Source organism: Cololabis saira, chromosome 3 (genome assembly GCF_033807715.1).
Source record: "Cololabis saira isolate AMF1-May2022 chromosome 3, fColSai1.1, whole genome shotgun sequence".
Taxonomy (NCBI): Eukaryota; Metazoa; Chordata; class Actinopteri; order Beloniformes; family Belonidae; genus Cololabis; species Cololabis saira.
In genome coordinates this window covers 13,682,110-13,707,474 of record NC_084589.1, presented here as the reverse complement: position 1 = coordinate 13,707,474, position 25,365 = coordinate 13,682,110, and the positions used below count along the sequence as shown (strand labels likewise).

Genomic DNA, 25,365 nt, shown 5'->3' with positions numbered 1-25,365 from the left:
CAGACAGATGTGGGACGTGTCAGTCCAACTTGTTTGAACGATTACAAACAGCTGAGTTGGAGGGAGATTACGCACCAGAGAGCTAATTAGAAGAAATGGGACAGCTATAAATCATAATTGCTTGTGATTTTTACAACTTTTTGCAGTATTTTTTGTGTGTAGCTTCTTTTAAAAGTACCACAGACATTGGAGAAATCGTCTCGTTAATAATCTGTGGTTAGGAAACACCTCAAAATATCCACTAATCCTCGGTGAAGCATGGATTCTGGAGCTGAAGGGCTTAGAAAAGGCTTTAAAGTGAAAAAAACAAAATAATCTCAAAAAAGTCTTTTCAGAGGTTAGTTGATATGGATGGAAGAATATACTGTATTATGTAACTAAAATAAAAGTAGTTTTTTCTTATTTTTTCTTAAGTAAGTGTTAATGAACAGATGCACAGAAAATATGGTTTGTTGTTTTTTTTGCTTTGGTTTTTCCAGGCCAATTCAGAAAAACTGGCACTATTTTTTCTCGTTTTGCTCCTGTGAAACTAGCTATGAAACAAAAGACAGTGCTTATGCCACTGAACCTTTCATTGCCAGGTCTGGAAATAACCTACAAAATAAAAGCATGTGTGCATAGACTCAATCATATAACTTAAGAGGGATTATTTTAATGACACAAAGAGGTTTATGGTTTTATGGTTGCACAAAACTGGCTTTTAGTTAATAACCATTAGTAGATGTGCAGCCATTTAACATTCAGAATTGCATTGATAATTATCTCCAAGTGCATTTTGTGCCACCATGAAGCAACAAGGCCCTGTTTGTGTTATTAAAAAACACAAATGCATAACAATACGATCCTTCCTCGAAGGTTCCCCTCCATGCAGAACCTTCTCACGGTCACAACTGAGCACCGAGACGCTGAAAAGTTTCTGATTTTCACCTTTAAAACTTGCGAGTTGCGACACACTGAAGTCAGATTCCAGGGCGACCCCCCAATTTCCCAGAATTCCATCTGACGTAAAAACAAATAACCTTAGCTGCTGTTCAAGGGAGGAAAAATGCTGTTTTTCTTGTTTTCCCTTTTCTTCTGTTACTCTATTTAGTGTCTTAGAATTTAAAAGAGAGAAAACAAGTCTTAAGAGTTTTTCCTGTTTTTTTCTGATTTGGTTATGAAACAAATCCATGAATTATAGATCAGGACAGTAAATGGACATTGGTTCCAAAAATATATCCCAGAAGCGCTGCAAATGGCCGGCAGTCGCAGCGTTTTCGGGAGCAGCCGGTGGTTTCTCCTCAGGACTATGAAACGATATGTGTCCTGCATGTTTTCTTTTGACCTGTCCTAGCATTAAAGAGGACTTTCCTCTCTGTCTTCTTTCATCTGCCACCTCTTCTTCCCTCTCTGTTGTTTTGTCTGCCTGCCCTTCCCTCTGAGACATGGCCAGTATCAAATGAGCAAAGCTCCGAGCTGCTGCCACCGCGGGAAACCTTAATGCGCCTTGAAAAATAATTACTTCCACTTTTTAGACGCCACGTCCGTCCCCTCTGCTCCACTTCGTCAGCCGCAGCATAACTGATGCAAATCCTTCCCGTCGTCTGCAGACGTGCTCGCTTGTGTGTGCGTGTGTGTGTGTGTGTGTGTGTGTGTGTGTGTGTGTGTGTGTGTGTGTGTGTGTGCGTGTGTGCGTGTGTGTGTGTGTGTGTGTGTGTGTGTGTGTGTGTGTGTGTGTGTGTGTGTGTGTGTGTGTGTGTGTGTGTGTGCTCTGCACGTGTGTACCTGCTGCAGCTGCAAGCCTACGGGCCTGTTTGTGTTGTTGAGTAGGAAGTGTTTTCAGTGAGTCATCCGCAAATGATTCCCTGAAGAGGAGCGCAACGGAAAAGATAAGATCCTAGGATTGTGTAAAAAAAAATAAGAATAGGAAGAGAAAAAGGTAGAAAACAAAGGAGAGGGCTTTTCTTAGAAATGCTTCTGGTGTCCTTGGAAAGCGAGACGGCGATCATATGTCCCGAGCTAATGTCGGGTCTGATTTAATGAGTGGATGCCAAGTGTGGGATCAATTTCTTGTCAATATCACAGTTTTTCCTTGTTTTTTGCTTTCTTTGTCGACCACATAGGGAAAGGGGATCAAGTGAATCAGACTATAGCTGGATAATGATAGACCCCGGATCGCCACATCTTTATTTTTGTTGCAATGCAAGCATTCTCTCATCCGACGACAAGCATCTTTAATAGGCCCTGTCATTTTTTCTTTATCATCTGCTGGGGGAAAGGTTGCACCTCTTGCAGAGCCACAGCGTTGGCATCAGGGGAAACTTTCCGTCTTTATTTTGCATTGTTGCGCTCGGTTCAACTTTCTCTGTCACTTCTCAGTGTTTGGGCTTTTGCTCTCTTGGCGCGGGAGTCGGAAGACATACCTGTGTACACGCAGCAGCCGTTGCTGTGTGTGTTCTGGCTTGCCCTCTTTTCCGTGGACGGAATGAGCGCTAGAGGCAGGGAAAATAGAAAGAGACACACACACACACACACACAGAGAGAGAGAGAGAGATGGGGAAAGCCTACACTCTGACTCAGAGGGGAGGTAAGGGAATTCCCTGGTGAGCTGGATAGTTTTTACATCTGGTCCGATTGGAGAGCTGCCTGGAGCTCAGCAGCACCACACGGCCCGGTCTGCTCTGCAGCAGGGAGACGTGTCCTCCTCTTCAGGACTTCTACGTGGTATTGGGAGAATTCTCAGCTGCAACAGAAAGACAGCAAAGTCCACCACATTATACCTTTTGCTTGTTATTGTCGTTATTGTTGCTTCTGAGCGGCGGGCTGAGACATTTGAGCGGTCACGCCTTCGTAGCTGAGGGGACCCGGTCCTCACGGAGCGTGGTATGAACTGCTAGAAGGTATTCAGAGACTGTTTATGCTCGGTTGACCGCTTCTGCGGCGGGCAAGTCTAAACTCCAGACGCGCTTGTTTATTTATTGCACGTGCAGAGGTATGTCTAGACTGCCATTTGTCATGTGGCGTTGGGCTTCACCTTCATGCTCTACCGTTCACGTTGCTGGCACTCGGGTCAGTTATGGTCAACCTCCGTCCCGGCTTTCAACGAGACATTTGAAAGATGCTGGTGTCTAATTAAGACAACTTTGAGAGCTTCTTTTTGCAAAGAAAATTAAGATGCTTTTGTTTAGGAATTGATGCAACACTACAAAAAAACAGCAAACCATACCATGCCAATTTTAATCTAGCAAACCATAGCATGCATAATTTAAGGGAGTCATGTTGTTATCTTTTTTAAAACAACCAAACAAAAACCTAGGCAACATTTCCTGAAGACTTAATGACAGTCATGTGACATGTTTAAATCTAAATCCTGTAATCATACAGTCCAGCAGCTCCTTTTTCTACCATATCTTCTGCAGCTTAGTTCATAGCAGCTGCTTTAGGGGGTGAAGTCACACTCTCAGCCCCGCCCCCTTCTTCGGTGGGTTCTGCCTCTTCTTTTGAAATTGTTTCAGCTTTATGTTACCCAAAAGTACAACAAATGCTGCATGATGTGAAGGTGGGCGGAGTTAAAAATGTCCAATTTGAGCTCGATGTGTGATGTCACAGTTTCCTGCAAACCTTCGCTGAATGAAATATTTTCAGACTTGAGTAAAGAGGTTGCACGATCTCGATTACTTTTTTAAAGCGAACACCAAATATCCCCTTTAAGGAAGACGTGCTCTTTTCAAGTAGTCATTTAGCTAAGCCTTTAGCACAAACACTGCGTTAATGAGAGTTGCAACAAACTCCGCTCTTCAATAAAGGGCTCTCATGCCTTGGGAGACGTATGTTAAAATGCAAATGAGGGAGAACGTCCTCCATCGTGTAAGTAGCTGTAGGCTAAACAGGAAGGCATTTTAATGCTATAAACTAGGCTTTTTTCATCCAAGCAACCTGCCAGTACAGACGACAGCTCGTGCAGGTTTTGTCGTGACTCTTACTAGTCTGTGAAACACGATTCAACAAGCCACCTTCAGGTGTAACCTGCTCTGGTGTCTGGTGCATTAAATGCTTTCAACTGATCTTGAAGGCATGGGTCGGTCCGGGCGATCCACCGGCCATCACTCCGAGTCTTAGCTTCATCTTCAACCTCAGTGCCACACAGCTCGACTCGTGATGAAAGGGTGAAATTTCAAGTGCTGTCATTCTCAGGTCTCAGGTCAAGTCAGCTAAGCGTTCCCAATAATAACTACCTTCCTGAGTGTAAAGTTATCATAAATCTACCGCCGGGCCATCATTTACAGAGAAGCGTCTCAATCTGAAGCGGAACCACGTTTCTCCGATTTCACCGAGCCTCCGTTTTGGCAAAAGCCCGGCGCTTGAAAGGAGAAAGCAGCTGTATCTCCGGGAGCGGTGTCGGGGTAATCCCTTTGGCCTATCAGCTTTGCTCTCCGCCGGCGAGCAACAACGTGATCGCTGTGAAAATGGGTGTAAAATTACAGAGACCTTTTTTTTTTATTCACGGCAGCAGCAGCAGAATTGTAATAAAATGGAAAATTAGATTGAAATATGTAAACAGGAAAGAGAGAAAAATGCCCTTTAAGATCATCTGTGGAAAAGAGACATGACGGCAAAATGCATCTGGATTGTTTCACGAGGCAACCTCCGCAATTAAGCACGCGAATCATATTTTCCTTTCTGAAAAATCCCGAACTGAACTGAAACTTTTTTTTTTTTCTCGGTCAGTGGAAGCTATTGTGTCCTAACCTGTTGCTGTTGGGAAGGAAATATCGCCAAATGAGCTCAGTCTTGTACAGCGTTGTGTCGAAATCAGACCTGATCAGCAACTAATCCCCACCATATTTTCACTCCTTGTTCGTCAACGGAACTTCTGTTAATAAAAATATGACAAATGAGGGGATTTGCAGGTGTGAGTTTCCAATAACAACACGGTTGCCGGGTTGTCGCCGGGTGCACAACAGTCTGTGTTGTCAAGAGCTGAAGAAGATGAGTCGGAGAAGCCTCCCCGCCCCTGCAGGAGGTCTAATTGCTCGATGCATGAGTTTGTTGTCCTGGTTGTCTGGTTGTAGTCTTTGCGGATCTCATTTGTGCAGGTGAGTCATGTGGAGCAATAAACACACTGCTGGTCTGAGCACAAAGCGTGTGTGTGTGTCTATTCATTTCTCGTTTTAATTGAGACAGGATTCGACCAAGGCCGCTCCAGACACAGCGATTCTCTTTGTGCCTCTTTCAGTTTCAAGTAGAAGGGCAGCGCAAAGGTAAAAAGGATATTGTGGCTACATTTGTGCATGTGTCTGCATATGCATGCGTGCATCATGCGTGGGTGGAGGTTGGTTTTGACGGAGGAGGTGTTGTCGGGAAAAAAAAACACAACATTTTGCAGATGTTGCAGGGACGGAGAAGCGAATGGAAAGTCCTGTGGTCATCAGTCGTACAATGAGTCGCGGCGGTGCGCCGCAAGTGGCCCGATCCCGATCCGGTCTCGGTTTTAGGTTTACTAAGCCCAGTGGAGCAAGTTTGCTGGGGCTTGGTGATTGACAGGTACAAAAGGTAGGAGGAAACAGAAGCTAGAGAGAGAGAGAGAGAAACAGAAAAGTTTGAAAAACATGTTTACTGGTGGAGCTCGGGGTGGATGTCGTAGGCTAAGGTTTCCCTCTTGGAGCATCTCCCGGAGCGGAGGCAGGAGAGATTCCCTCTAGGTTCCTCTAGACGTAACATGAGGAACGCTCATCTCTGCCTGTCTCTGTCCTTCTCTCTCGCTCTGACCTTCTCTCACTCTAGGATCACTCTAATTGCCTTTCCATACCTTTTCTTTTCCCTTTTTTTTTAAGTCACAGCATTGCCTGCACTTCACTCCTGTGTGTATCTCAATCATGTGCACGGTGCCACTCCTGCAGCCCTGCAGGCATTACCCTGCTTCCGCTCCCCACCCGTCCACTCCACCTCCATCATTTCTCCATATGTACCTCAGATTTCCCCCAACTTTGAATAGAAAATCTCTTATCTGATCGCTCCACCGTCTGCTTCTCTCTTCTGTTGTGTTTTAATATGGCCATTTTGGAAAGATATATCTACTGATGTTCACTCTCTGCATAATAAAGCTGACCGCTCGCCCCCGCCGCCACATCTCACCAATAACCGTGACTGGAATCTTTCATTCTCACTCACCGCATGATGTGAAAAACATAACCCCTTTGGAAAAAAAACACGGGTTTTTACATCTTCCACTGCTGCTGGACTTCTCCTATCGGTAGCTTGGAAACTGACACTGAATATCTTATCTGATGGCTTCCTGAGTGTAAAAACGAAATGCGTTTAATGCAAAAAGCACATTGTAGCGGTGCGGCGGCGAACCGCGGCGCGGCGCTTGCCTCACATGGTGTGCACCTGTATCGCCTCCAGTTCTGATGGGTGCAATGACTCACCGGCGCTGAAAGTGAACTGTGGACGAGGCAGAACAGTCCCACCAGAACCCAGAGCGTCTGTTCGCAAAGGTGTGGCATGAAATCACGGAGCGAATGTAAACAGTGTGAGCTGAGCTTCTGCAGGCTCCCAACATCTGCAGGAGCTCACAGGAAACATGCTCAAGTCAGCGAAAGAAGGGGAAAAAAAACGCAGCAGCTGCTTCTTTTTGCTTTTTTTTTTTTAATTTATCACTCCTGAGTTATGAGTACACACAAGAGGGAAGAATAAGAGTCAAACTACGGATTAGATGATTAAACATAGTGGTACTGATCTTAAAGGAGACATCCAGGCCAGCGTTTGTATATGTGGGCCATATGTAAGTCAGAAGTGGGCTGCAAAACTCATTCCACCTGGGTCTGTGTGCCGGATCCAGGGTTTGCACGTATGGACGCTGACGCTGACTCAACTTTATTTGGGGCCCAGCTGGTTAATTTTGTAATTTGGGGCAGTTACTGAAACTATATAGGACGTACTGAGTTTCACTCAGTCTCTTTCTTTGGGGACGTCCACTTAGAAAGCAGTTTTCCTCATAGGCTGTATGTATATATATATGTATATATATATATATATATATATATATATATATATATATATATATATGTATATGTATATGTATATATATATATATATATATATATATATATATATATATATATATATATATATATATATATATATATTTCTAAGCCCAAGGTTAGTCTCCTGGAGTCTTAATGAACTGTTTTGTGATACTGTATGCTTCTGTGAAAATAATACAGAGGTATAACTCCACCCCCTCTCTTCCAAGGGTCGGGCCTCTTTTGAAAAAAGTGTCAAGGCTTTGCTCTGTCCACTGTTAAGATGCAGTAAATGAAGCTTTACGTGAAATCTGGTGGAAATAAAGATGCGATAGATCCTTTCTGATCTGGGTCTGTGATGTCACAGTACCCTGCAAATCTCAGTGGCTCGTGGAATTATGTATTTTCAGACTCATTTGGCCCCAAGCGAAGTGACAAGGTTGTAGTTTTGAGGTTGTAGTCACTTTTACTATTCAAACATGCTTTCAAGATTACTTTTTTTTAAATAATGTCCCCTTTAATAAACACAAACACTAAAAAACCTGAGTGTGCACTGCAGTTTAGCATTTGTTTAATTCATTAATTTTAGCTTCTCTTGATGTTTAGGAACCTGAAGCCAGAAAGCCTTTGAGTTTTTTCTTGATAAATGAAAATTCCTCAGTTAATACAATTCCAACTTCACATCTAAATTGACTTTCTGAGCAAAAGCTTGTTCTGTTGTTTCTGTGTGATGAAGTCAGTGAGTGTCTCATGCTGGCCGTGGTTCTTTGTCTCTAGATGGGCATCACCTGTGGGAGACGGAAGCCAAAGTCGACAAGGACTCCATCAAATCTGTAAGTGCACATCACCGTCACGATTTCTGAGAATCCTGGCCCCCACCTTCCCCTCACCTCCCCCGAGACTCTCTGCTTCCCTTTTCTTCTGCCTCATCTGCCCCACGTGGTGATGTAACCTTCGCTAAGGCATTACAAGCCAAACGCAGCCGGCGCTGATGAGCCCATGCAATCCTGAACGGAATTTTCACAAAAACCTTCTTCATCCTGGTGAAGGTAAACACGGGCTGTCACTTTGTTGAACGAAAAACAAAGTGCCGGGAGGAATCGGGGCCTGGATTGGGCCTCAAAACGGCAGCAGGACACGCCCCTGCCCCCCCGACCTGCTGCTTCTCATGAAGGGCCTAATGAGAAAAGAACCCGGCGCGCTCGTTTTTACTGGCACTCAGTCGCACATTCAGATTGTGTTAATATGAAATCGACCAAGAGGGAATTGTCGGCGGAGGGAATGAAGCAAATGTTGTTCTTCGTGTCACAGAAAGCTTCTTGTGCTCTGGAGTTAATTAAGACTTCATCGAGCTTCGTTAGGTCTGCTCTCAGTGCCGGGCGTCACGCGCCGCGTCTTTGAAAACCTGTTTTCTTGCGGATGATGACAGTATATTTTGAATTGCTGACGCCTTTCATCAGTGGCGTCTCGCTCCCCCCCAGCGCGCCTCCCTTTCTGTGTAGACGAACACAGGCAGTTTATACTGGCAAGGGCCCTAAAATAAAACATGTGCATCTAAACGCTGCAACTGGAAGAGGTTTTTCTTATTGCTGCTGCTTTTATTTCACTCAGGTAAATGATCTGGTTGCATCAGGAGAGTAAATATGGACTCTGGTGCCTAATTGTTTTCAGGGCTGGCTGATGTGCTCTGGCCGCGTTCCCAGAAAATAGCTGGACTTGGTGCTGCAAAGGAGGCAAACCTTGATAAAAACAAGTGCTACAGCATGTTTGTTTGTTTGAGACAGCAAGAAAAAAGCCCTGGCCTTCTCCTTCTCTTATGTCAGCTCCGTCCAGACCGTTTTAAAGCGCTGCAGTCTGTCTGTCTCGCTGTGTTTTTATTGCCGTCCGGAGCGTGCTAACTTTGGCCGGGTGGGATTGAAAGGGAAAGCCGTGTGCACGCACACATTTAACAGACTCGGCCACCTGCATGTTTTCCTTGTCATCATCTGGAAGCCAGACTGGGGCTGAGCTCACCTTCAACCTCCACCCTGTCCCTCCCGCCTTCCTCCGTGTACAGTGATGACCGACAAAAACCTGCTTCCTGTCAGAGCTCCACGCACGCCAGCCTGCGCCGTCCCCCCCCCCCCCCGACCGGAGTGACAGCCGTCCCAGGAATTAGACGCAAACACCCTGACACGTTGCTCCGCCTGTCCCTGTCAGAATTAAAACAGTCAAAGGTTCATATCCGTCCAGACTTGCAGCGAGGAGGGCGGGGGGGCGCAGGCGACCCCTCACATAGAAGGAACGGCTGTGCAAACAAATTAGCCAGCCTGTCTTCTCCTGTGCGGCGCAGGGAAAAAGCTAAAACCCCAGGGTTTTCCTGGGAGACAAACACGGGCACCAGACCAGCCTCACGGGCCCTACTACTGCATCTACACAGTCCAGACATCCTCATTTAGGCCGGTTCCCAGTCCAGCATCATGGAAACAGTATCCTAAATGCAGACCAGCAGCAAAAATAAACAGAGCTGCTGATGAACCTCGGAGGCCTCCTGGGCTCAGGGCGCGTCATTCTGCAGACTCACACTGCGCGAGCAATCTTAAAGTTCATTTTCATTTCTGGTTAAAACCTCAAGCAAAAGCCATGACACCCTGATGGAGAATGCATGATCAGAAGAGACATTTTAAACACCTGAAAATGCCTAAAGCATCAAAATATGAAGAATAAAGTATAGAGATGCATCGACCAGAAGTTTAAGGGCCAATCACTTTAAAATGTCTTATCAGCTTCGTTGTATTGAAATTATTTTGTAACATTCCTCGTTTGGGGATCTCCTTTTTACACACCTTGCAAAATGCAAATTTGTTGTCCTTTTTGGACATTGTAAAACTCCCATACCGGCGACGACATTTTCAGTGTTGATGGTTTTAGAGACTGACACGCCCCCTTAGGAGACCTGGGTCTGAGATGTGGGAACGCACGCCCTGGCGGCAGTTTATTGTCGTAAACGTCATTGGATCGGCCTGCTTTGAACTATTTGAGTGCCCCTATCGATCAAAACCGATAGGGGCATTATCGGTCGATTGGTGCATCTCTAATAAAGTATCCGCCGGTGTTTTCTTTCACAACTCTGATTTCTTTTCTTTTATCTCCAATGTATTTCAGAGTACCATCGTTGTGGAGATCCCGCCATACAGGAACCAGAGAATATCCAACCCGGTGCAGGTGAACTTCTACGTCTGCAATGGCAAAAGGAAGAGGAGCCAGTACCAGCGCTTCACCTACCTGCCTCCCAACGGTAACCGGCAGCCTGATTTCTGTTACACACTCCCAAAGACATGCATCCCTCTCTTATGCTCATCACCTGGAGTACTTCTCCAGTCTTGACATCCGTACAGTATAGTTTATCTTTGCTGTCAGCATTCCAGGTGGAATTTGTAGCCTTTTTTTTCTCTCTTTTTTTTGAGTAGATGTTTTTGACGTTGTAGCTGGCAGCATTCAGACGATGTGAGGGCTGTTTGTTCTGCAGGGAAACGGCGTGCCGTAGCCCTGAGGTGCGCCCGCTGACTGACAGGGCCTCCGAGTGCTGTCAGTCTCCCTGGGAACCTCTCGCTTCACACAACGCTGCCAGCGGAGCGACATATATACACGTGCGCTGATGCACGAACACACGTACAGAAACATCCCGGCCTCGTCGTTCATGTAGCAACCTGTGTGTTTTCATGTGCCCCTGACCTCACTGTTTATATTGCTTTTGTGCTGGAATTTATGGAATGAATCAAGAGTTTAGAGACGAGTTCAACCTAAACATTTCCAAAACATTGTGAGGTCTTAGCTCCGTGCACCAGGAAGGGCGTAAAAAACCTACGCTCAATCTTTTTCTTCTGCAGGCAACCCATTTTTTTTTTTTTTCACATTTTCCCAAACAGCTGGAAAGAAGCTTCAACAAAGAAAAATAACTTTGCCCCGGTCTTGTGCTGTCCAATTTTTGGTATTTTCCTGCAGAATTTCAGTCTGCGCTGGAAGTTTTTCTTGGAGAGCAGCGGTTTCTTTGCCGCCTTTCTTGACACCAGGCAGTTGCGTCAAGTCTTTGCCCCTCGATGTGAACATTTTTGAGCATTAGTGGTTATTTTCTAAGCTGAATCCTCACAAATACACTGTCTTGTGGTCGTTGGACACTCTTAGCTTTCTACACCGCAGCTCAACCCCTGTCTGAAGTTCTTCATAATTTGGCAATGTTAGTTTTGTGAGTTTCTTCACCAGACAATTCCTTCTTGACTGATTTCCTTTCCTTCGTCAGCTTTTTTTATTCACTCATGATGAGAAGGTAGGTTCCCTTTAGCAGTTACGGGAGTGAAACCTAGAAGTTTGGAACTGTGGTGGAGCCACAGGGTCTCCATTACGGTGTTGACCCCGGTAGGATCCACTGACCTCACAAGCTCCATAACACTTGGTAGCAATAATGCCCCACCAAAGAAGCAACAAGGGCTGTACGCCGGCCCCTTGCATGAGTCAACACCACGCCCTGCTCAGCAGTTTTTTGGAGCCTTGCTGAAACACCTCACCCAAGGTGGAGGTGTGAGAAGCCTCTCAGGCGGTCTTGGTAAGAGAGGTATGCAAAATGATGTCAGTTAGTCATATCGTGCCAGGGTTCTTATAAAACTCTTTTTCTAACAAGTACATCCCTTCACTTTGCAAAACAGTCTAATAATAATGTGAATCACATCCACAGTGACTGGAGTTGCAAAAAATGGTAAAGAAAAGACAAAAACTGCATTACTTCCCAAAGTTTTAGCTGCTGGTTCAGGGATTCCAACCATCGTCCGTGCATTTTAGTTTGTTCAGACCTGCATCCGCATCCGTGATGGCCGGTAGAATCCATTAGATCAAAATGATGGTACCTTATTTTCATTGATCAGCGCCTAATGGATCCAGGGCCTCTGGGATGGCGAGCAGCGTGTTTTAAGTCCGCAGCTGTTAATAAGATGTGACACTTACATTATCAGCAGACGTATTTATGACCGCGGGAGATAAGTGATCAGGATTTTCGGATGAAGCTCTTACAACAAGTAGAGCACGGATCTATTTGGAGATGCCTGATTATGTGATGGATGAGTGCATTGTGGGAGAGAAGCGTGGCAGCGGGAGAGCAGCGGCCTGCCCATCTTCACCAAGCGGACATCCACATTGGTAGAGGCAGATGCAAATAGATAGGAGGCTTCTCAGCCTCCACTGAGCATCTCTAAGTCATTCCCCTTAACATAAACACAGCTCTAATTAAAAGATGACTTGTTGTGTTCTGCCTTTTGCTGCCAAGTAAACCACAGACACGGCGTGGACCACACAGGCAGGGATCTTCCCCCAAATTCACAATTAACTCACAACTGCTAAATCCGAAGAAACTGAACTATTCAGTCCTATTTTGGGACGTAGCACTCTTTTGAAGCCTTGAATTATATTATACAAGATCACATATTTGTTAAAACTAATGCATCTTAGATGGGTGGGTAGAGTATCAGCTCACTATGAGCGTGCAGCTGAGAGCAATTTGCTTCACCGCCGAAACTTGCTGTGCATCGTCAGTGGGATTTGATAGCTTTAAAACAGGCGCATTCATCATTACAGTGCTGCGGTTTCCATACTTGTCGTAGTCAGTCAGTGCAGACAAAAATATACATTTCTTTCAATTAAAGCAAATAAAGTTGGCAGATCAAAACTGTAATAATACGCAGGCATACTTCTCAAGATATGCCGACTCTTAAAGGAGGTTATGACTGTAATAGTTTCATAATTTCAACGCAAGAGTGCAGAATGAGGAAATCCTGGTGAAGCTGTTTGCCTTTGAGGGTTTCAGTTTGTGTTTGTGTGTCAACAGTGAGTGAAACAACCGTCGCCGTGGCCACAGAGTCGGGGTGGGCCGGGGAGGAAGACACACACACACACACACACACACACACACACAGTCACACATGTCCTCCTCACACACATTTGTCAACACCTTTTTGCTCGCTTGTATGAAAAGGCTCTTCCGGCGCTGTGTCCCACTTCAAGCGCAGTTGTGGTCAGTGACGTTGTTTAGAGAGAACATTGCTTTCGCACGCTGGTGGCTGCTCGTCTATAAAAAGACAAAACCGACGCTGAAAATAGCCCGACTTGTTTGAGGCAGCGGAAGGATGAAACGGACGCCCTCTGGGACACAGATGCTAAAAACCACCTTTATTTTCCATTCAGTTCATGTGACCACCTTGTTGCTCTTTGACACTAATGAAAAGTGTTTTCAGCAGCCGCTGCTGCCGAGCGCCGATGCCCGCTCTCGCACAACCAAACTGGAGGGGGGCAACTTTTAGGTTTTTTTTCCCTTTAGAGACAAACTGATGTTTTTAAAATAACTAAATGGTCCAAATTCAGTCAATTTAATGAAACTTGGTTAAAGACCTGTCGGCTTTGAAGAGGCAACACTAAGTACCCCTCCTACTGCTTCCTTTACATTTAAGAGGGTAAGATGGTGCTGCTAACCATAGGCCCTCTATGAAGTGATCATCCGCAGGTGTGCAGATCTTTATAAAAGTCGATTTTTTTTTGATAGTTACTAGGGCTGTGCGATTAATCGATTTTAAATCTAAATTGGATTTATTAATCAAGACGATGTTAAAAAAAGGAAAATCGGAAAATCGATTTTCCTTTTTTGCAGCTGGCTGCATTACAGACAGAGCTCGTCTAGTCGTCTTTGTTTGGTCAAGAAAATTGTAAATGTTGTCACTTTACTAAACTCAAGGAGGATTTACAGTATCTTTCAATTGCACTTCATTCCCAATAGGGAAATGTGTTTGCTATTTTTCTTTAAAAATAAAGATAAAATATTTGAAACAATTTATTCCATTGTCTTTTGTAGTTTTACCAAAAAAAAAATCGAAATCGAAAATCGGGTTTTCAGAGAAAAAAATCGGGATTTTATTTTTGTCCAAATAGTTACCAATGTAAACACAATGCCAGAAAGGAAAGACATAAGCAGAGGTCTGAAGAAGGACCTGTTGCACCACATCCAAACAATCTGGAGTTCAGTGTTGCCAATCCTCTCAGGAGAGAGAGGAAAATGACCCGAGCTGCATCTCAGGCGCTCAAGGCCTCACTGAGCTTCGCTCTTTCAAGGAGGCCTGAATTTAGAGCGTCTGAGAGCCATTATTGGCTCCTTAGCTTTATTTTTCTCATATGACTTCACACTTAAGAAACAAAAAGCGCCTCAACCAAATCGGACATATTATTTCAATAGACCCCATTGTTTCAGATGTGTGAGCAGATGTTATCGCTTCTCAGTCTCACCCCACGTCCTGTGTGAATTGTAAGATCCTATCAGCCGGCAGCCTGCAGGGGAAACGTCAAGGTTGTCTCCGCCATGGTGTTTGAAAGACGGAGTCAGGTTTTGGGTAGTGGGGTGCCGTGAGCTGGACCTGTTGAAACACACTAATCCAAAATGTCATCAGCATATTAGTATGTCAGTAAACACCAGGGGTGCAGAGTTGTATGAACAAGGAAGAATGTGTGACGTATCACGTAACCTGCACAGAAACATACAGATCAATCTCTCTTACAATCGCTTTGAGTTAAATATGTAAGAATATCCAGCCGTTGAGCAGGTCATATCAAAGCTTTGCTTCCCAGGAGGGGAAGAATGATGATACGATAAATCAATACAAACACTTACAACTGTCCCTGTCCAGCTCCTGGAGTGAGCCTTGCTTTTTTCCGAGCTCCCTTCCAATCATTCTTCAGCGAGGGGGAGACGTGACGTGTTGCTCCTCACATAAGAAACCGTTTTCAGCGACCACATTAAGCAACAAAGGCCAACAAAAAAAAACCCGAAGAAAATGCCGTCAATGACCTAAACTACGCGAGGAGCTTCTCGGAAGCTCAGTATTTTTATTTTTTACGGGCCATTTGGAGATTCCTTTTGAAATATCAAGTTCTATTCTACGTAAACGGGTGCTCCACGCCAACGCTTGGCGGTAAGAGATGGAGGAGGGGGGGGGCAGAAACATGCTTTGTGACACATTGAGAAAAGAAGTTAATGAGCCAAACATTGTTCTTTTTTTTCACAATGTTTTTTTTTTTCTCCTATTAAACTAACAGAGCTGGTATTTTGAGTTTTGTGTGGCTCCTCGACGGTAAACTCACGCCCACAGTGAGCTTGTGGAGCAGCTTGTCCTCTCAGTGGGACGTGCTGCAGAAGCACCTTTGAGTTACTGCAACACCACCTGCTCCATGATAAATGTCACCGCAGTCACCTGGGGATCAAACCAGATCACTTCAGCATTTGAAATACAGAGAAATACCTACAAGTAGTGTTGTTTTTGGCAGTCGGTTTCAATTTTAGTTTTTGTCTAGTCTTTGGGTCAAGCTATCATTTTAGTTTTTATTAGTTTTAGTCACATTCATACTCCTCCTCGACTAAAAGTCTGAGCATTTTAGTCTTATTTCAGTCAGAATTGTCCATTTTAGTCTAGTTTTAGTCGACGAAAACTGACATTTTAGTCTAGTTTTAGTCAAACATTGTATTTAGCCAAACCCATTTTACAATTCAAACAAAGTTATCTTATCATTATATTATTGTTACCGAATAGACTCAAGAATACATTCATTCCAGATACAGAAGACACTCTAATTTGAATTTATTCATATTTATTTTTCCGCATTTCTCCCCGTCTTTTTCTTTTTCGACGACACATTTGGTTTTCTTTTCCTCGTCTATGTAGGAAAGTGGATCCAAAGATGGTTTCTTCTTCTTCTCCCAGCCCCAGAGAAAATGCCCGTGTGGCCGGCCATCGGTCATTTTCTCTATTGAACTTTTCTCTTTAAAGGGCCCCTTTTATGAAAAACATGTTTTTTCTTGCTTTAACATATATAAAGTGGTTTCCCCTCAGCCTGCCAACTCAGAGAAGGAAAATTCTGCAGTGTCTGTACAGCCGCCCGGATGAGCCGTCCAGTGTGATGTGGATCTACGAGCCGTTCAGATTCTGCTCCCGTCGTTACTTAACCAAAATGCGATTTACATCGGTTGGCCTCCGATGCGTGAGACCACGCCCACAACTAACTCCGCCGGCTGGAGCTTCCCCCATTTTTTCGTAACGGTGTATCGCGTCATTCAGGCAGCCAATCAGCACAGAGCATCATTATCATAGCCCCGCCCACTCAGAATCCTGCATAGATAATGAGATTAGAGAATGGGAAGATAAAGACATGGCTCAGAGGCTGAATTTCTAATTTATTTAGCAAAAACAATCAAAAGCTTGTTTTTAAGACTTTCAAGGCCTGTTTAAAATAGGTATTAGATGCCATAATAGGTCCCCTTTAATTGACGTTGGAGCTCTGCGTTAACGGCATCAGCCTCTAACCTGCAGCTGCATCTTCTGGATCTGATTCCCTGTGGGCCGTGACTGGGATTGAGGACTAACGTCTCCCAGCAGCAGAACTAAACCAGAGGAAACTACCTAAAAAATGATATTAAGGATGTTTGTTATAACATTTTGTCTCGTCTGGTTTTGGTCAACGAAAATGAAGACACATTTTAGCATCGTTTTTTGTAATCTACATTTTTGTCTCGTTTTTATTCATCTACGATATTGCATTATATATTTCATTATCATTATGGTCACATGACCAGCATTTTCTTTGCGTCTCGTCTCGTTTTCCTCAGGTGATAAAAGTTTGTTGACAACGATTTTTTGTCATAATTTTCTTGACGAAAGCAACTTTACATATAAATGCTAGCAGATAATATACAGAAATACATGCACATCTCCTCGGATGGATCAAGTGCTCCGAAAAAATACCTCCATCACTCCTAATCAACTTAATGTGAGCAGACAGTCGGGGGAACTGCCAGAGAAGGAGCAGAGGGGGGGGGGGGGGGAAGAGACATGCGGAGAGCGTGGACTGTGGCGCGCGGCCCGCGGGTAGGGATGAAAATAAATAACAGCTGAAGCCGGGACTCGTCTGGTGGATCCCTGGTCTCACATCGCACACAAAGTCGAGAGGAGACACGCAGATGGATACATCTGGAGAGAAAAAATAACATCTGCGTGTCTGTGACCGTGGAGGAAGAAACTCAGAGAAGAGAAAATGCTTGTAATTTTAAAGAGAGGACACCAGACTTGCAGCGCCGTAGACCATCTGCATCACACGGTTTGCGAACTTGACAGAGTTCATTTTTCTCTGGGAGAAATCCTCAGTAAACAGAGGCTGGTGCGTTCAGGAGTCCTGCACTCATGTCAGGATGCTGCAGTGTTTCAAGCTCACCCTGACAGCTACGACCGTATTTCAGAGACACCTTAACGGGGGGAAAAGAAAAGAAGATTCATATTCCAGGACTTGGAGAATTAGGTCATAATTTAACAATAATAATAAGTCGTTATGCGAGAGTTCAGTCATAGTTGTGTGACAGTTGTGTGCATCCGCCCTTGCAGAGTGCACGTGTACAGGCAAAGAGCCACATGAAGTCTCACGTACGGGATACAGTAGATCTCTGCTATGAAGGGCAGCAGACTGAAGGGATTTCAATCACATTTGGGGGTTGGATTCCCTGAAAAATTCAGAAATGAGTCACATCAATGGAAAAAGAAGAAGATGAGGCTCTCTTTATCCAAGTGGCACGTGCATAGCTTCGTCCTTCATTGTTAAAAGTAATTTAACCAAAGGTTGGGTTTCAAAGACCTTTATTGATGCAACAGCCTCAAAGGTGATCAAACAAAGGTTTAGCAGTTCTTAACTGGGAAGGTACGGGGTTAAGTTGCTTTTGTGCCAGTATCCCAAGTTTACTCTCGCTCTTCATGTCTTCTTCTGTTGTTAGTTTCTTGTTTCTTTCAGTCAACTCAGCCGTGATGACAGCCGTTATTATCAGTCATAGTCATGTGTGGCAAGTTGCCGTAAAGCAACATGCAGATGTCCCGAGAGGCACGCTGGGCTGTTTTTGCCCATAATAAGGGAGGGAGACTTCCAAGAGCTAATCAAATAATCCTTCAAATTAAATTTAAGCTGATACTTTAACATGGAGAAAATCTAAAAATTTGGTGTTGGCTTTCCATTAGGCAAAAGATCAAAATGTTCTTTCACTTGGAAATGATAGTCGAGTGTCTGAGCTGAAGCTAAAATGTGAAAATCATCACATTTTCTCATTCCCACATGACAGTTCTGGCATCGTGGCCTTGGCTACTTTACGTTCTGCCTGTCCCCATCTGGTCGTGCTTTAGAAAAAGGCTGGATAAAGGAAAGGAATCAGACTGGGGAAGTGACAGTGGCGGCGGTGTGGTCATGTGACCCACCTGTTAGTCCCCGGGCTGTGGGGAGGAGGCCCCTGCGCCGTACGACGTTCCCCCCAGGAGCCCAGCTCGGTCCCTGGGCTCTCGGTGCAGACGCCGCTGACGTAAATGTGCTCCCTGCTGCACGGCACCCTGGAGGCCGCCGGCGCCATTAAGGCCTCCTCACACCCAACTCAAATAATAATAACAATAATAATAGTAATAATGACACACTGCAAAACATCCTTCTTTCACATGACATGTTAGCACTTCTCCTGCAAAACCGCTGCTGTCGCTCGCAGCTCCGTCGTGCTCCCAATCAAACGGCTCACACAGTCGTCTGATTCATTCTGACAACTGTAAGCCTTTGAGTAAATGTCACTTGGAGCAGGTTTAGCCAAACACTTTTAATGCTTGGCATCAAACACTCACCACACCCATTAACACATTTTAACAATGTGTAGAAATAGAAACAGTATGTCCATTGTGACTCAGAAGACTTTGTTATGCTTCAGGGTATCTTAACACCGGCCTATTAGTTTTGAGTTGGCAGAGTCCGTGCATACGTACTCGTATAATAACTTAGCAGAGAGCTTGTTAATGCGGATCCCTCTCTCCGTCTCCCGGCCCCGTTTATGCATACGTACCTTCTGCCCCTGTTGATGGTTTACATTTTCAATTAATAGAAAACCTTTCATGATGTGATACCTGTCAGTCAGAATTGATCAGGAAACAATGCAGACTGTCTGCACCGGATTAGACATTTGGAAGAGAGAAGACAGGATGATCAGCCGGGGTCACGGCACTCTCCTGCATTAGCCGAGGTCTTAAGCTCCTGAAACCACAGGCTCAGCTCGGCAGCCTCTTAAGGAGCTCAGGCAGCCTAATCAAAATCAAATCATCTACTTTTTTTTTTTCTTTCTTCACTCTCCTTCTATCTTTTTGGTCCTGAGAGAAACAATTACTTGTGGAGTGTGGAGGAAACCTGGGGGTCCTGGGCCGCTCGAGCAGCAGCAGCAGCAGCAGCAGCAGCAGCAGCAGCAGCAGCAATAGCAGCAGTCCAGTGCTTTAAAGTACTTTTATTGGATATCAGAGTCGGAGAAAAGTCCAAAGAAAATAGGGCTTATTCATTATTAGAGCCAGCTGTGGCTTTCCACACTGATGACTCATCCATTTTTCTTTCCCCCTATTCTTTAGCTTTTTTCGTGGTGTGGTGAAGAGCGGGGGAGGGAGGGGGGGGGTCTCTGCTGGAGGATCCAGCCAAGTTTGAAACTCAGCCCATATCCAATGGTGGTTGTTTGTTTAGATTATGGAGGGTACGGCAGCCACAGGCGAGCCAGCTAGGAGCTCCGCTCGTGCGCTCGGCTCGGCGCGCCACGTGGCTTCCTTGCACGTTTTCAACATCGCAACTTTTTCTCTGTGCTTCTTTCCCCTCCAGCGCCGATAATAAAGACAGAACCCAATGATGAGTATGATTCTCTGGGGAGCGTTGGGCTGTCAATGCACTCAAAGCCCTACTACGGCCAGCCCCGGCTCACTTCCATCATGCCTGTGGCCGACCCCGACGCCTGCCTGGTGGGTGGCTACCCGCCCTGCCCGCCTCACCACGCCGTCACCGTGCCGCCGTCACCCCCCAGCTCCAGCCCCACCCTGCATGACCTGTCTCCCGTGGCGTACGGCAAATGCCTCCCCAGTAGCCCCACCCACGCGGCGCCCCCCATCCCGGAGACGCTGTCCGGCTGTCCCAACCTCGCCCACCCGACCTCCCCGGACCACGGCTCTCCCCTCGGGATGCTGCACTCCCAGGGAAGCCCCAACCACCTCAACAGCCCCGGGCCCCACGGCTACCATCCCGTGTACCCGAACAGCAGCCCCTCGTCCTCCCCCGTGTCCCACCCTTCCACCCCCGGCGGGCCGGCAGACGCCCCGTTTGGTCAGGCCTTCAGCCCCGCTCAGGCACAAGCAGCAGGAGGGGGGAGCCCACCCAGCCTGCTCCCCGAGGACGACAGTCCCCCGTCAGGGGCCATCACTGTCAAGCAGGAGCCCCAGGAGCTGGACCAGGTGTACCTAGATGATGGTGAGTGGCTATAAATAACTGCTAGAAGGACTAAAGCTGTCGTTTTTTTAGGTCAAAGTTTTCCTCTGAAGAGCTCAGAGTTCCCGCCAGAGATACAGTAATTGTTTTTACGTAATACATTTACATTCTTTTAACACCTTTGGCTTATCTGGCGGGCCCCTCACGCACGGCCGCGCCCCGCGGCACCTCTAAGTATTTCCTGATCAAATTCTGGCAGCAGAACCTGCGTCACATTTGTTTAATTTTAGAAGCAGCCGATTTATTTGCCTTTCGGTCTAACATTCGACCCGGCTTACGTTGTCCAAGCGCCTGCTTTGCTTTAAAAACGCTAAATTGCCTTGATGGGATTTTGAAACAATCTGTCAAAACATCAGAGCGGCGAGGTCAGCCGGGGTGCAGCAGAACAAAAACAGTGGCACACGCGTGGCGAGCCCAACTGTTGACACGACGGCTAATGAAGGAAGCAAAACAATGGGTAGAGGTTTCCTGAGCCCAAACCCCCCCTCTCTCCCCTGCCTCCTGTAACTCGGAGAGGCAGGAGGCAGAGGCTTTGTTTTCCCGACTTCTCCCCGCGGAGTCGACACCACGCGGCTGTCGTCATCAGGGGAGTCTGTGGGGTCACTCGTCTCCCTTCGGCAGTGAAACCAGTCCCACCCACGGGAGCGCATGCTGGGGTTTATTGCCTCCTGCGTCCACCTCGCACCGCGTCTCTGAGGTCAGCAACCTGTTATCTGTGATAGCAGAGGCTCCACTTGCTGTTATGATATACATTCGTGCATCACATCACTGGCATCCGGCCAGTCTGAAGCGTTAAGCCCCTCCTGTGCATCCTCAGAGTTGGGGGGGGGGGACCACATATCCAGGCTGAACCCAGTAACATCACGCTTCCTGTTCACCTTTTTGTTAAGTAAGCTTTTGTTGTGTCTATGTGCTGCATGTGTGTGTGTGTGTGTGTGTGTGCTTTTGTGCAACCACCACCTCACCATTCGACTTTATTTGCTCTCCAGTCCACAGCTCTGGGACTAGAGGGGTGATAGGCATGAGGGGACCTGGGGAGTTTGGCTGTGGAACTGTAATTGAGATCAAATCCAGTTGTCAGCATTTCTCAGTCAGACTTGATGAGTCCCATTACTCCTCACTTCATCAGCAGCCTGTGCAAAGACAGGTCTGTTATCAGCCCTCTGCACTCAGTTTAAACACCTTTTCCTCTCTGTTTTCTGCAAAAAAAATGGCAATTTAGACCCTCAGTATACAGTCAGAAGTAAGACCCCACTCCCCCCGCTGGAGCAGCACGCTGTCATTTTAGCAAACACAATCTTCCCCTCAGTCTGGTGGCCAGATGTATTCATCCAGTGATTACAGTTGCATTAGAGACGCGCAGGAATGCGTATTGATCGTATGAGGACAGAGAGGCAGCTCCTAGAAAAACCTCAGCGTGCGGCTGTCTTGCATCGCCCAACGCCTGCGCAAGCATCTGTGGTGAGCTGCTGGAGTCCCGGTAAGTGTGCGGTGGTAACGGCATACTGCAAAGGCATTTTCTGCTCAGAGGCCCGGCCCCATCCCAAACCCCCTCAAATGAGCCCTAAGTTAAAATAAATAAGATCGGAAGGCGGCTCACAGGGCGCCCGTTCACACGCATTACGGCCGTATGTTAGCGAGTCAGCGCTCCATTAGAGAAGGAAGGGAGCCGGATGACCTCACCGCCGCAGCAGTGATTTAACGGCAGCCGCGTAGCAGAGCTCTCCTCCTCGGCGATTGGGGGGTCAGTGATTTGGAGTCTGCAGGAGCACACTTGATCTTCCCCAAGAGTGGCGCACCTCCCACGCTCGAATGCGGAGGCCTCCGGCTCTCATCAGCCAGAGGAAATGTGTCTCTCTGGCCGGGCCCGGGTTTTTACGCCGCCCCTGAGAAATCTGTGGACTTATCAGCGATGAGCTACTGTACCGTGAGGAGCGCGGCTCAGCACGCTGGGAGTCTGAGGTGAAAACCCCCCAGACTGCCATACACAGTCTCCATTGTAAACTGTTAAACTTCCCCCCTCGCTATGATAACAGCACGCAGCGGCGCGAGGCGGCGCCTACGGCCCAGCCATGTGAAGAAGAAAGTACATCTCTTTACACTTCTACGGTTTTATGCATCAGAACATAATAACAAATGAACTCTTCAGATTTTAAAAGTAGGTAAATACAGTCTCAGAGGAGCAAGAAATCATGGCATGGTACACCATATCATTGTTTAGATTTTGCAGAGTTTCAGATACTAAGTCCACCCATACTACTTCTATAGGGAGTAAATAGATCAATTGATCGTCACCTAGTGTGGCCATACTATAAAAGCAAAGTTACTGGTGTTTTGCTGGTTTGGAGCATCCAGATGTCTTTAAACACAATGCCACAAAAAAAGACACTAGTCGTGATCTTAGTTTTTATGTTTTCTGTTTTCTCACCAATGTGAGAAGCGTTATAAACAATTTATAGCCCTTCATTCTCAGGCCAGACGTTATTCCTCCATCCATCATTTTCTATCCCCGTTTAATCCTGTACAGGGTCACAGGGGTCTGCTGGAGTCCTTACAGGCGAGAGCCAGGGCTACACCCTGCACAGGTCGCCAGCTTTTAATTTACTCTCAACTCTTAACCTTAAAAAAAACAACATTCAGACACTTTAGATCTCAGGTAGCATGTCGAATGTTAGAGCTCATGACGGAACAGATTGGAAAAGCAAGTGAGCAAGCGTGCCGTGTTTGGAAGGGTTTTCCAATGAAAATGTCTGCAACGGGGTCATACCAACGATCAAGCTCGATGGAGAGATGTTGCTTTTGGTGCTACCATGAACTCCTCCATGTACCAGAGCCTTCTAGAGGCAAACGTGAGGCCTTGTGTCTGATGCATCAAACTTGAAACTGGATCCTGCAGCTGGGCATTGATCCCAAGCACCAGTGAATCTACCAGGGATTGAAAAATAAAGGTTTTGCAATGGCCTAGGCAAATTTCAGACGTCAGCTTGTCTGAAATGCAGCAGTTCCACCTTAATAGAGCCATGCATAGCAAATGCCCACAAACCCCAAGGAAATAGAGCATCATTATGAGGAAGAATGGAAGAAAAGTCTTCTGGTAATGTGAGAAACCAATACTGTCGTGCAGAAAAACGTTTACTTTAAGTTATCGTGATAAAGCTGGAATGAGATATTGAGGGTCTTTACACCTTTTTGTTGAATAAGTAATGACACCGTGAAACATGTGATGTGTTGTTGACCTGATGTTGTCCAACACATAGATATCTTTATTTTACTTATTTATTTTTCACGCCCTGATAAGTAAGACCTTAGGACACGAGATGTTTTTCAAATGAGGTGTCCTGTGGAAGAATGTGAGCCGGCAGCCAGGACGGTCACGGGGCACCCGTTTTCACTCCGATGTCATGTTGGATTTCAGCCGCGCTCGTCATAGCTGGAACCAAGTGGAAGAACGGGATGATTTAGGGACTGGAAGCGGGAGAAGGATGAAACACCCGCTGCTCCAGGACCATGCCTCATTGCATTGTTGACTCATTGTCATAAACAACTCACGGTGGGGCTCACATGCAGCCAGAGTTTCTTACTCACAGGCCGCGATCGGTGCTTTACAAGGCGCACGGCTGCGAGAAAAATGGCAGACAAATGACATCAGCGTTAACGGCCCGCTGCATTAACTTTTAGCTTGTGAATTGTACTAATTAGGTCTAAAAACAGCAAAACCGAAGATGACGACATGTTTTGTCATCTTTTTTTTTTAAGCTTCTGGTAACATCATAGTCCGCTTTGTCCCAGACGGTCATTGACACGCGTCCATCTATAAACAGCACACACACAGCAGCCCTCGGTGCTGGTGCTAAGTAGTGGATGGGACGTGTGAGTGTGTGTGTGTGTGTGTGTGTGTGTGTGTGTGTGTGTGTGTGTGTGTGTGTGTGTGTGTGTGTGTGTGTGTAGTGCAGCGGCAGAGCTGGCCGGGCTCGGCGTTGTTTGTCCTGTCTCATTAGCTGCTGTTGTGATGGCTGGTATCATGAAATGCAGACTGCGAAGGAACGCGTGCTAATCAGAGAGCCAGATTTCTACCAGCTGCTTCTCCGAGAAACAGAGGGCCCTTATCCCTCAAAATAAGAAAAACACACAGCGCGCCACAGCCTGTGCCGCTTTTTTTTTCCCGACTTTTGACATATGTGCTCTGATTGCCTTGCGTTATGGGGCAGTTTTCCTTGTGATTGTTTCCTGTTCAATTCAAGGTCGGTGCGTTTGAAAGTCGGCGAGGCTTGTTTGCTCAAACTGGAAACAGAGTTGTTGTCAGTACCCCTTTCCTCCTTCCTTCCTCCCAGTAGTCTAACCTTCCTGAGGATCTCCATCCAGCTACAAAGCCTCCGAAGGCAACTCAAGGCATTCCTCATGGAAACTTTTACACATCCTGGCACGCTGCCCAGGCCCCAGGACTCCGCAAAAACCCTAATGATGATTGAGAGTGCGTCCACACCATGTTGAAAACATGCTGAGTCGCTCACATTGGAGTGTGCCGCAAGGCTGGATTGAGAAGGGGGGACTGGGGGTGGGAGGGTGGGAGGATCTTTTTCTTTTCTTTTTTCTTGGTGGAGGGAAGGGTGTTCATTAGAGTAGATCCTGAAGTGTCTAATGTGGCTCAGCAGAGCCGGCGAGATGCAGAAGCGCTGTAACTGACAGTGTTTGCTCTCACAACACTCCACCTCTGAACCTCTGGCCTTTGGGGAGCGGGTCAAAGTCCAGCTAATAGTGTGCAGAAGGAGAGGCTGTCTTGTGGTTAAGTGCAGTGCCTAGAAACGCAGTCTCCTGCTACATGCAGGGATATTGACAGGTACAAGAAAAAGCGTGATGGCTTTTTTATTATTTATGACTACAAAGAGGATGTGGATATTTTACTGTTGTTGTTATTGCTGCCTTCTCATATTAGGAATCCTGTTTTCCTGGCAGCATGTCTCATGGCGAGCTATAAGTAAAAGTTTCAGCTTCTTGA

At 46.2% G+C, this 25,365-nt stretch overlaps 1 protein-coding gene across 1 annotated transcript in view; it reads left to right on the top strand.

Moving 5' to 3' along the window:
- Positions 1–25,365, top strand: part of LOC133425592 (nuclear factor of activated T-cells, cytoplasmic 1-like) — a 77,032-nt gene that overhangs the window by 27,096 nt on the left and 24,571 nt on the right. The window contains exons 7-9 of the mRNA XM_061716314.1: positions 7,782–7,837; positions 10,149–10,281; positions 19,713–20,351. Coding sequence (XP_061572298.1) covers positions 7,782–7,837; positions 10,149–10,281; positions 19,713–20,351 — 828 coding nt within the window. The remainder of the gene's footprint in view (positions 1–7,781; positions 7,838–10,148; positions 10,282–19,712; positions 20,352–25,365) is intronic.